Source organism: Phycodurus eques, chromosome 13 (genome assembly GCF_024500275.1).
Source record: "Phycodurus eques isolate BA_2022a chromosome 13, UOR_Pequ_1.1, whole genome shotgun sequence".
NCBI classification, from domain to species: domain Eukaryota; kingdom Metazoa; phylum Chordata; class Actinopteri; order Syngnathiformes; family Syngnathidae; genus Phycodurus; species Phycodurus eques.
The window spans coordinates 9458648-9471274 of record NC_084537.1 but is presented as its reverse complement, the minus strand read 5'-3'; the positions used below and the strand labels follow the sequence as shown (position 1 = coordinate 9471274).

At 42.0% G+C, this 12627-nt stretch overlaps 1 protein-coding gene across 5 annotated transcripts; it reads right to left on the bottom strand.

Moving 5' to 3' along the window:
• Positions 1-131: 131 nt before the first annotated feature.
• ppp1r7 (protein phosphatase 1, regulatory (inhibitor) subunit 7) lies at positions 132-11288 on the bottom strand. 5 transcript variants are annotated; one of them, XM_061694836.1, is made up of 11 exons: positions 11212-11288; positions 10205-10266; positions 9548-9643; positions 9320-9375; positions 6692-6757; positions 6414-6544; positions 5417-5579; positions 5225-5341; positions 3109-3213; positions 2907-2993; positions 132-2188 (listed from the first exon to the last, which is right to left on the bottom strand). In XM_061694836.1, exons 3-11 carry the CDS (start codon positions 9573-9575, stop codon positions 2012-2014), a joined length of 930 nt encoding a protein of 309 aa, XP_061550820.1. In that variant the 5' UTR covers positions 9576-9643; positions 10205-10266; positions 11212-11288; the 3' UTR covers positions 132-2011. The 5 variants fall into 5 exon arrangements, with proteins under 5 accessions (XP_061550820.1, XP_061550821.1, XP_061550818.1 ...); XM_061694837.1 differs by lacking the exon at positions 11212-11288 and adding an exon at positions 10941-11066; XM_061694834.1 differs by lacking the exon at positions 10205-10266 and having other exon boundaries at positions 11212-11276.
• Between the last annotated feature and the right edge of the window lie 1339 nt (positions 11289-12627).

Below are 12627 nucleotides of genomic sequence, written 5' to 3'. Positions count from 1 at the left end.
AAAAAGTAACCATAAAAAAACATATTCAAGCAGATACTTGGGGGGGACAAAAACAAGTACAGTAATAAAGTATTTGTACTTTATCACTTTCCACAACTGTCCACATTCACAAATGAAGAGCAAAACCTTACTAAGTAGTAGTACTATACATTTATTGTTGTTTGCATAATACATTCCATTTCAAATCCAAAAACCCTGTGATGTAGATTCTCTAAACAACAAATAGCATATCAGATTACTCTTTCAATGACAATTTAAAATCACTTGATTTGAATCACCTCAGTTCACAGGCAAAACAGATTATTTCAGTCCATGTGTCCATTTCCTTAAAACCAAGCGTAAAATAAAATCCAAAAGGTGTATAACTTTTTAATCCCACCTAAAAATCTGTTCCTTTATTAATGATGTCTAATCAACAATTTAAAAATGTATATGTGGATCAAATCAAGTGCTCTGAGTTATTTACAAGAGACAACCACACAGAGTTTTTTTGTTGTTGTTGAGTGCGACTGTCAATAATACAGAATGTGTCACTGCAGCATCTATAATAAACTTGTCATCTGGTCTCTAAGCTTGAGGTAAACCATTAAAAACCTTTGTGAAACGCTCCAAACAAATTTGACAACAGAACAAGCAAAAGAACCAAAGCTGTGATCAGTAATAATAAAAAAAAATAATATTATTTTACCGTCCTAGATAGACACAGATGTTACATTCTTAGAAGCTTTATTTTACGACAGAGAGGTTAGTCGTAAAATGAGTATGAGATGAGACTGGGGGACATTCGTCGCGTTTTTCTGTAAATTATGTTAAAAAAAACTAAAATTAAATTTGCAAATAAGTTTGAAGAGGTGCATTTTAAGGTTTTCAAGGATTTAATACTTCACTTTTAATACTTTAATATTTCAAGGTTTAATACCTAGTTCGGGAGTATTTTGAATAAGCTCAACTACAGGATATTCAGTGGTGGGTCAAAATGTAGATGTCCACTTTTCTCAATTATTGTATCCCTGTATTTGTTTTGTTTTGTATGAGTACCTCAAATGGCAAATAAATTGAGCCAACAACAAAGAAAGTGAATTCTAAAAGCATTATTGGACAGGTATGAAAGGAAGGCAGAACGGAAGAAAAGTAGTTTCAAGGTAAGGAAGGCTGCAAAATGGAAAAAATAAAATAAAACGGGTCTGCTGGAAGGAAGCAAGGAAAAAGAATGACGGTAGGAGGGAAGGAAAGAGGAAAAAGCAGGTATGAGGTGGAAGGGGGTAAGGAAGGAAGAAAAGCAGGTTTAAGCAAAGGAAGGATAAAAAAAAAACCTTTAGTACAGTGGTACCTTGACTTCATTCATAAAGCATTGACATGTCATTAACATAAGCAATTCATGCTTATGTCAAATCAATGTTCCCGATTGAAATGCCATTAATCCCTTCCAGTCCCAAATAACCGCCACAATCTTTCAGTTACATGGTTTAAATGAAGAAAAATAGCACTTTAATGTATAAAGACATAGAGAATGTACCAAAAAAAAAAAAATTTGGATGTATGCCTTTAAGGGGCATGTCCTAGTGAGTGAGGAGCTGGTGTCAATATGCATGTGAGCATTTGGACGCGAGTTGTGTCTTACAGCAGCTCCTTTGTGAGTGTTTTCATTTTGTATTTGACTGTTTGTCCTATTCAATGAAAAAGTGCATCGGCGACTGTGGCTTGCCTTGCCCACATGCAAGGGCCGTTTAATTCTTCAAAAATAAGGTAAACATGTCATAGGAAAGTGATGGATTTGATGTTATTTCACAGTTCATTTCCAGAGTTGTAAATAAATACGCTTCCACACCACAGATTGAGTAGTGAATGAGTGCATCCGTGGCTGACTTTAATGTTGCACTGTATATTTTGTATACAGAGAAATGACGATTCAGTGATCGAGTGATGAATGGTGTGTGTGTGTGTGGGGGGGGGGCACACAGGTTGGCAAGGGCAAACACTGAAGTGGACGGCGTATACCGTACTGCATTTTTTAAAAGCGGATGAAGGTGGCGTCGATCTGGCGCACGCTTGGCAGCGCGAGCATGATCTTCCGCCGGTACTGCGGGTCCTTCTGCAGCGGGTTTCTCTCCAGGTAGACCGTCTCCAGGGATTGGGCGTTCTTCAGCTCATCCAGATCTGACCAGTTGTCGATCTGGTTGTCATTCATCTGCGGGAGTTTATGAAATGTTCAACTTTTTGTGGAGTTCGTTTAAGATATTTAACTAATTAAACACATTTTTATAGGACTTTTTGTGGATGAGCTATCCGAGCTGACTGAAGCTAGCATGTCTTGAGTCTATCCCAGATGACTTTGGCGAATTAAGTCGGATACTTACAGTTGGGCTACACCATATTGGAAAAAAATGTAATTGGAATTTTTTTTGTTACCCTGCGATATACAGTCCCCTCCAAATGTATTGGAAAGGCAAGGTCAATTCCTGTATACTATTTACATGTAGATGTGTTAAGCTAAATTTTTTAAATCCAGAACTGGTCGCCAGCCAATCGCAAAGCATCTACACAAACAATTATTCCCCTACATTAACATCTATGGACTACTGTATTTAGAGTCCTCAATGAAGCTAACACATGTTTTTAGACTGAAGAAGGAAGCAGGAGGAAAGTGGTTGTACATGTGTGCACAGCCGCAAATCAGTGGGGATGTGACTGTTTTCAGAAATAACCAAAGTCAAACTCATGTGACGTGGGATTCAGCACACAACTGCCACAATGTACTCTTATGATTAACCACAAATGCACTTTAGTTGTTATAGTCGGCGTTTTCTGACATTTTTGTAGTCACATCTTACAATTTGCAGAGAGAAATTAATTGTTCAGAAGATATTCTGAAAATAAAACAAACAAATGAAACACTTGATTCCTACCCAGAACTCCTGCAGTTCTGTTAGATGGCTGATGTTCTCAATCTTCTTCACTCTGTTGGCTGCAATGTCCAGAGTTGTCAGCTTTTTCTGATGGGAGAGACAGTGGTGCTGGGTTAATACAGACAACACTGGTGCTGCTGCTGTTGATGTGCATTCTCACAGCCTGCAGAGTGGACAATAGCCAGGTTTTTGCTTGACTCACATTGTTTTCCAAGCCCTCGATGACCTCGATGCCATTGTGGCTCAGGTAGAGCTCTCGCAGGCTGACCAGGTTCTGTAAACCCTCCATTTTAGTAATCCGATTACTCTGAAAATAAATGCAAACAAAATGAGTTAGTAAATTCTCAATTTATATAAATCATTGTTCAATGCAAATGTGCTCAAACTGGGGTCCGGTTCCGTGAAATAATTTGCAATAGATTGTGTCGGATAATTTTTTTTTAAAAAGTACAAAAATTCTGTTCATGTTTTTGTTTTCTTGACGGGAATTTTCTCGTCGCTTTACTTAAAAAACAGTCACTTAAGTAGTAGTGGGAAAAGTTGATAAATAGTGACCAAATGGCTAAGTTGGCAACACTGATTGTGCTTATATAAACTAGCTCCTCCCTGTACAAAGCAATGTTGTTAGTGGAAGCAGTTTAGGTGAGAAGCGGGACGTAATGAGTTTGTTACATAAGCAACTCTTCGGATCAATTGCACTTGTCAGAGTAGTTTTAATGCACCATACTTTTTACTTGTACTTGAGTACTTTTTATCTAAAATGGATGGGTGGACTAAGAAAAAACAGCTGTCATGCATTGTACTTGTACTTGATTACTTTTTATATAAAATGGATGGATGGACTAAGAAAAAGAACAGCTATGTCATGCACTATCATATAAGTCTGCAAAAAAAAATAGAATTTTAGCCTACAAGAACTCCATCTGGAACTTGAGAAACATGTAAGAAGCGTTCTCAGTCTGTGTTTGCGAAATGTAATGCTCTGTGGAATAAAACCTGCAGGGTAACCACTGCACGGTAAAGCAAATTGCAGTTCTTCCTACCCAATCGGCTATAGAAGTTGAATATTGTTTAAAAGTGATATTTTGGGGAAATATTAATATTTGCATATTTCCATTTTAGTTGTATAGTTATTCACTCAGTAATTACAAAAGTAATTATATGGGGGACTATTTTTTACTTTTACCCAAGTCATATTAATCTAAAGTAACGGTACTTTTACCGTAATTTCTCGTGTATAATGCGCACCCATGTATAATACGCACCCCCAGTTGACCTCAAAATTCTGGAAAATCCTTCTACCTATGTATAATGCATTTTTACAATGCATGATTTTGCTTCTAACCATATGATCAAAACATGAAGTGTTATCTGTATTTTGTTAGTTTTTTCAAATAATTATTCTGAAGTTAAGCACTTTATTTGAACACGTAATACTTTATTTTTATTTACTTGCTCTTATTTTGAAATTTACAGACCTACTTTAATTTAGTAAATGAGTAAACACACAGTTGTGCTCATATGTTTGATTACCTAGGATGGGTGCAATTATTTAAAGAAACCATCAAGGGCCAGGCAAAACACATGAAATTTTATTTTAATGCGATTCAAATTAAACCGTCAATTATTTCAGAAAAAACATTATCATCAAACAAAACATAACCATAAAGAAATTACTGATGGTTGTTGTTCAGTCATCAATCTTATTTAAAAAAACAACAACAATATTTCACAAATTCTGCCAGGGTATGTAAACTTATGAGCACAACTACATATATGCAGTCATACATACCCCTGTCATATTGGAACGAAAGTGTAGGCTACACCTTTTTCATAACCTCTAGGTGGCGGTGGTATATTTGAATGAAAGTATACACCTTTCTCATAACTTCTAAGTGTTCGTGGCATATTGGAATAAAAATGTACAGCTTTTTCATAACCACGAGATGCCGGCATACATTTAGAAAATGGGAAAGTTTTTTTCCATTTTCCCCTATACCTATGGAAAACGCGTCATTGACTTTTGACATTTATGGGGGGTAAAATGTTGCATTATATAAGAGAAATTACAGTACTTGAGTACAACTTTTGGCTACTCTACCCACCTTTGGTGTAGGTTAAATATTCCATTGTGAATCGTGAATTTGATTTAAATAAAAAAATATATGTATTTCCCATGACATTTAGGTGTGCACATGGTATTTTTGATTAATTGACATTAGGATTATGATAGGGTCCTTGGAAAAATGTGTCATCTCTAAGCCTTCACTGGACACCAAAAGTTTGAGAATCCCCACTTTAATGTCAGTGCAAAGTACCTGAATGCTTAACACAGTCAGGCTGTGTAAAGTGTCCATATTCTGCAACTTGGTGATTTTATTGGTGCCGAGGAATAAGCTTTGCAAAGCCGTTAGTGTATCCAGGTTCTCTATAACCTATGAAACACAACAAATAAACAACAATGTCGATGACCTGAAAAACACATTTTGCAAGTGCGACAACAATCATACTCGAATGCGATTGGAGCCCAGCTCCAGCATCTCCAGACAGGGGAAGTGCCCCATGTTGGCGATGCTGCCGATTTTGTTGTGAAGCAGAAAAAGTTTCTTCAGCCGAGTCAGCTGCTCCAAACCTTCCACCTTCCTCAGAACGTTGAAGGACACATCCAGCTGCCTGCGTTTGAGCCATAAAAAAAGAGATTAAGTGCTTGTTGGGTTAGAGTACAGTGGTGCCTTGACTTAGGAGTTTCATTTGTTCCGTGACCACGCTCATAACTCAATAGACTTATAATACAGACAGATAATACACGAAGAAAATAGTCACAACTAAGTGACTCACTAAGCTGCCGTAACATTACTCGTCTTTCGTACAGCGTTGCAGTGAGTAATGTTATATTCTGTTTACGCGTGCTACTGCACCATTTGTGTTTGAATAACCGTTGCTCAAAGTGTTATAGCTACCACTACGTCACGGATTAAAAAAATAATAATTGTTCAAGATCTGCTGCTTTATGTTATCTAACCCACACAACTCAACTCAAGCTTAAAAATAAAAACAGCAGCCGAGCAACAGCCCGTATCTTGACAAACACGTAAGTAGGTTCACTCATAAACCAAGGTATCAATGTATATTCAAACAGAAGAATTGCTTGTCGTAATAAAACTGTAGTGAACAAAAGTTATTCACAGGAAAAAGGGGATGAGCCCTGTCGTGAATAGCCAATATCTGTAATTGATAGACGTCCCCCAGAAAGGTTTGTAATTGCCTAAAGATGCCACAAGATGGCAGCAAAACATTTGTTTGTATTAGAAAAGGCTATGGCCTAAGTAAATGAAGTTCCTCCCCTCAGTTCAACATAATTCCTTGGCCCAAGATGCCACAAGATGGCGCATAAGTATTATTTCTATATTAGACCTGGCTTCGGCCAGAGCGCAAAAGCAGTGAATCGGTAAGGATAGATTCCCTCAATTCAGGGGATCGCTGTATACAACTAAAATCCCAACTTACTCCAACTGTGTGAGCTTGTTCAGGTTCTCCAACTTGCGGATTTGATTGTCGTACAAATCGAGTTCCCGCAGTGAGCTCAAACTGTCAAGATTTTCAATTTTTTTAATCAGATTCTGTCGTAAGGAGAGGGTCTGTGTGGAGAAAGAGAAGAAAGGAATTATAATTCGCATTTTTAGTTTTCCCTTTATGTGTTATGAAATGGGGGGAGAGGAAACAATTTGGTGATGCATTATTTTTCCATTGATCAGTGACACTTGCTCAATCTATGAACAGCTTACTTTTGCTTTCTGTAGCACTTCCAGTCCTTCAATTTTTCCAATACGGCAATGAACGAGGTCAACATCCTGTCAAAAAAATAAATAAAAGGTAAAATAAAAAGCAGTGGCCAAAGATCAGCTCAACAAGCGTCTATGCGTAAGGCCAACTATTTCTTTGACAGTTTTTTTGTGATGCCTCAAAACTTGGGTATTTGTGATAGAAAAGCGATATGACAAAGTAACCGACTATGCAAATTAGTCACATAGTTGGTCATAAATAAAAAGTAAGACAATTATCCTCAGAAGGGTGACCACACATTTGAGGTTTTTTTTCTCTTTTCTTTTACATCGAATTCTACAGAAGTTATCTTTATAAACTGTTCAGTGTTAAAAGTAACTGAAAACATTGCCTTATAAGAATATAGGCGTTTTCACGTTTCTAAATATGAAAAAATGGGAAGTCGACCAGTATCCCAGAACGTAGGCTTGTGTAGGACTTTAAACTCAGACATTTACAACAATATTTTTAAACAAATGACTATGATGATGCTTATTGTGCACTCATACCGCTGCCGTTGGGTGGAATCCTCTCATCTCCGAAACCATTATTTTTCACAAAATAAACAGGGGATATATATTTTGGGGATATTAACATTGTATCGTTAAAGAGAGGAAGCTAGTTTCAACACTTTAGATTCATGAATACCTCTCCTTGAGCAGTCACCTTATCGTGGTGGAAGGGTTTGTGTGTCCCAATGATCCTAGTAGCTAAGTTGTCTGAGGCTTCACGCCCCTGGGCGGGTAACCCATGGCAATCAGGTCCTTGGTGAGGGACCAGACAAAGCATGGCTCAAAAAACCCCTTTGAAGAACAAAATATATGGCTCTAGGTTTCCCTTGCCCGGACACGGGTCACCGGGGCCCCCCTTTGGAGCCAGGCCTGGAGGTGTGGCTCGAAGACGAACGCCTGGTGGCCGGGCCTGCACCCATGGTGACCGGCCGGGCACTGCCCGAAAGGATAACGTGGTTCCCCCTTCCCATGGGCTCACCACCTGTGGGAGGGGCCATAGGGGTCGCCCGCTGGGGACTCCATCGTTCTGGTGGGGGACTTCAATGCTAAAGTGGGCAATGACAGTGAGACCTGGAAGGGTGTGATTGGGAGGAACGGCCCCCCCGATCAGAACCCGAGTTGTGTTCTGTTATTGGACTTCTGTGCTCACCACGGATTGTCCATAACGAACACCATGTTCAAGCATAAGGGTGTCCTCACGTGCTCTTGGCACCAGGACACCCTAGGTCGCCATTCGATGATCGACTTTGTGGTCGTGTCATCGGGCTTGCGGCCGCATGTCTTGGACACTCGGCTGAAGAGAGGGGCGGAGCTGTCAACTGATCACCACCAGGTGGTGAGTTGGCTCCGATGGTGGGGGAAGATGCCAGTCGGACGTGGCAGGCCCAAACGTATTGTGAGGGTCTGCTGGGAACGTCTGGCATAATCCCCTGTCAGTAGGAGTTTCAACTCCCACCTGCGGCAGAACTTCACCCACGTCCTGGGTGAGGCGGGGGACATTGAGTCCGAGTGTACCATGTTCCGCACCTCTATTGCGGAGGCGGCCGCCCGGAGCTGTGGCCGTAAGGTGGTCGGTGCCTGTCGTGGCGGCAATCCCCGAACCCGTTGGTGGTCACCAGCGGTGAGGGATGCCGTCAAGCTGAAGAAGGAGTCCTATCGGGCCTTTTTGCCTGTAGGACTCCTGAGGCAACTGATGGGTACCGGCTGGCTAAGCGGAATGTGGTTTTGGCGGTCGCTGAGGCAAAAACCCGGGTGTGGGAAGAGTTCAGTGAGGCCATGGAGACCGACTTCCGGGCGGCTTAGAGGAAATTCTTGTCCACCATCCGGCGTCTCAGGAGAGGAAAGCAGTGCAGTTCGCCCAACCAGTCCCTGTGGAGTCCTGTGGGGGGTGCTTCGGGAGTACCCACCTGATACGGGCTGTTCGGTCCCTGTACCACCGGAGTCAGAGTTTGGGCCGCATTGGCAGTAAGTCGGACTCGTTTCCGGTGAGGCTTGGACTCCACCAAGGCTGCCCTTTGTCACCGATTCTGTTCATAACTTTTATGGACATAATTTTTAGGCACAGCCGAGGCATAGAGGGGGTCTGGTTTGGTGGCCTCAGAATTGCATCTCTGCTTTTTGCAGATGATGTGGTTCTGATGTGGTTCTGTTGGCTTTATCAAGCCGCGATCTCCAACTCTCACTGGAGGGGGGTCTTGTTCACGAGTGAGGGAAGAATGGAACGGGAGATCGACAGGCGGATTGGTGTAGCCGAGAGACGTAGTAGAGACGTAGAGACGTAGTCTCTCGGCTTGCCTGGGAACACCTCGGTATCCCCTCGGAAGAGCTAGAGGACGTGGCTGGGGAGAAGGAAGTCTGGGCTTCCCTGCTGAGGCTGCTGCCCCCGCGACACAACCTTGGATAAGCGGAAGACAATGGATGGATGGATGGATAGATTCATTAATAATTTGTGGAATAAAAACAGACCCACTTGAAGAGGGTCAAGGGTATTGATTTGTGGGAAAAAAATGAATTTGACCAAAACTGCACACAGGTGGTTTCCGCCTGACAGTGACGTTATGTCAAGCAGCTTCCTCTAACCTCCTCTTCCGGGTCCAAGGTGATGGTGTCCATGTCAACGGGAGACTCTTCTTTATCTAGAGGGAGTGAAATCATGTAACATTCATTAACACAAAGGCACCAAGAGAGAGAAGACCTCTGCCAAGGCTTGAACATCCATCCATCCATCCATCCATCCATAGATAACAGGAACAGAAACATCAATTCTGATTGTTCCCCTGATTGTGTGAGTGTGTTGGGATGATGTACTCGTGGCGGGAGGCTGATTTGGATCCATGTCGCCATTGATGCTCTTCCTCCTGGTCTCGTCGTCGCCCGACTCCTCGGACTCTCCCCTCCGATCCACTACAACCACCCAAAATGGAATCCAATTGAATCCAATCCAAATGTATTTATTGAGCACATCTAAATACAACAGCGTTGACTAACATGCTGTACAATTCATTTAAAATTCATTACATGAAAACGGATTTGATACAGTACAGTTAATTTGTTCTTTTTTTTTAAATCCTGGTCAATTCTTACACTATGATAGGTGACAATAAGCCCCATAAAAGGTGCAAAGGGGTACAACTTCGCAAGTTTTGGACCATCCAAGCTTTTCATCAGTAGGCAGTCGGGGGGGGTCATTGTTCTCCAGTGGGAGGTAAATTTGAGTCATCTGCATAAAAATGTAATGAGATGCCATGCTTTTATAAAATCAGCAACCAGTGAAGCAGGTACAAAGAACATAAAATGGGCCCCAGACCAGAACCCTGGGACACTCCATGTAAAACAGGAGCAGTTGATGAATGATAGATATCCCTCCATCAACCTTGCCTCACTTTTCTTTATTTTATCATGTAAAGCACATTGAGTTGCCTTGTGTATGAAATGCGCTACATAAATAAAGTTGCCTTCCCTTGCCTTATCTACCGCTTATCGTCAGTAGGGGTTGCAGGTGTGCAGGGGTCTATCCCAGCTGACTTCTGGCGGGAGGAGAGGTACATCATGGACTAGTCGCCAGCCAATCACTGTACATTTACACTTATATCATACAATTACATTCATTAACTGTTCAATCTCTGCACTGGTAGTGTGGTGGAAGATGCTGCTGCCTTTCTGCCTGTGCCTCAATATGCAGCTATTGCCGGTCCCAAACCCGGATTGGGGGGAGGAGAATAAATAAATTAAAAAAATTAAAAAGGGGTGTGTTGTGTCAGGAAGGGTATGAGGCAAATTACAAGTAGGGTTTCTAGCCTCGGCCAGGGTATGAAGTTGGGATTTAAAATTATGGCTTCAAACCAGGGATAGAGTTTTATACAAGAGTTAAGGTTTCAATTTCTGCCCACCTTCCTATCATGCCATCTTTGTTTCCTACCTTCTATCAATCATCCCTTCTTTCCTTCCATTGTTACTTCCTATGTTCCTCCTTAAATCATATAGGAAGGAAAGGTGAGATCATAGAAAGGAAACTCCACCCTGCCTGTTTATCCTTATAAATGATTTAAAATGAACACAATCTGTACCGATTCGTTAGTATGGATGTGCTCTCATCGTTCCGTAGCAGTCTGTTTTTCAGTCCGCCGTTAGCGTCGTTAAATTGCCATACATGCTGAGCGGTGTGAAGCAGTTTGTAGAAGAACGTTAGCCACACCATTACCTCACCGGTACTCGCCGACTTCTCACACCGGGTCGGACATCGATTATCGGGGATAACGTGACTCGATGCTCAGCGTAAGGCAACGACGTCAGCTAGTGAGCCTTGTTGTTAGCACGCTAGCTACCAAACGTGTGCCGGAAATCTGTTATGCACACGTAAGCGACACTTCGAATACACTCGTAGGGTAAAAGACTCACTCGTCGTCATAAGTGACTTTGAACCTAGCTGGTAGTTGAGATTGGGCGACGGCGTTTCGACATTATTCGCTCACCTTCCATTTCTTGCGGCTCTCCAATGGACAGGGAAGCCATGTTTCCTGTAAACACTCCTGGCAACGGCTCAGCCAATCAGAGGAATGCGATGAACGTACGATGGCGCGCCGCAAGGTTGCGCCAGTCACACGCAAAATACTGTGCAAGTCTGTCCTTGGTTTACGACAACCGTTTCGAGGTTACGAACGACTTGCACTTGTAAATACGTGGTCACGGTCATTTATAGCCGAAGTGTTTTTCATGCAAATTATACCTATAGCCATATTTATTTAAAAAAAATATATATACAAAAATGAATTAATGGATCAGTTTGTTGAGCACCATCATCATCCGCTTGAGGCCTTTGAACAACTGAAGAGAGAGGCATTACTTTTTGGAAAGGTCTGTATGTACCTAAACTGTCAAATCTGATAAAGGATTATTTCAATGTTGAGCCACAGCATAATAGGAATGGATTCGATTCATAAAACTAGCATACTCACCGTCCCATAAACCTGCCCCCCACAGTGAATATTAAAAATACAAAAAATGACCCTGGACTTGCGGCACAGTGGGCCGACTGGACTGGTTAGGGCGTCAGCCTCACAGTTCTGAGTACCTGGGTTCAATCCCCAGCCCCGCCTGTGTGGAGTTTGCATGTTCTCTCCGTGCCTGCGTGGGTTTTCTCCAGGCACTCCGGTTTCCTCCCACATCCCAAAAACATGCATGAATTAGAGACTCTAAATTGCCCACAGGCATGACTGTGAGTGCGAATGGTTGTTTGTTCCTATGTGCCCTGCGATTGGCTGAGAACCAGTTCAGGGTGTACCCCGCCTCCTGCCCGATGACAGCTGGGATAGGCTCCAGCACCCCCGCGACCCTAGTGAGGAGAAGCGTCTCAGAAAATGGATGGATGGATGGACCCTGGACTTGCATAACATGTAAAACAGGTTAACTTTTTAAATTGCCTTTCTTGAATACAGTGAACCTGGCATATTCACGGTTCTGACCTATTTGCAATTTCTTTTCCAATTATTTTTCAACTTTTGGGGGGGAGGGGTGTGGGGGAAAGGGGTAGACCAACCCCCATGTTTTGTGCAAAACACTTATTGGCGGTATATCACCACTTATTAAATAATTATTATTTTTTTCATTGCAATTATAATAGGCATCAATTCTTGGATTTTTGCCATTCGAGGTCGGGCCCGGTCCCTATCCTCCGCGAATAGCAGGCGTCCACTGTACTTTGAATACTAATCTCTCAAACTTTAGGGTTCAGGGTTTAGGGGTCCTTAAGCAATGCCCCAAATTGGCTAGAAATACCAGTGGAATAAGCTTAAGTCTGTTTGGGCAAAGCTCTATCACTCGCCAAAATAGCCGCCAAACCAAGCATTTGTTAATGCTGAGTTCCAGTGCAGCCTTCAAAACGACTTCTG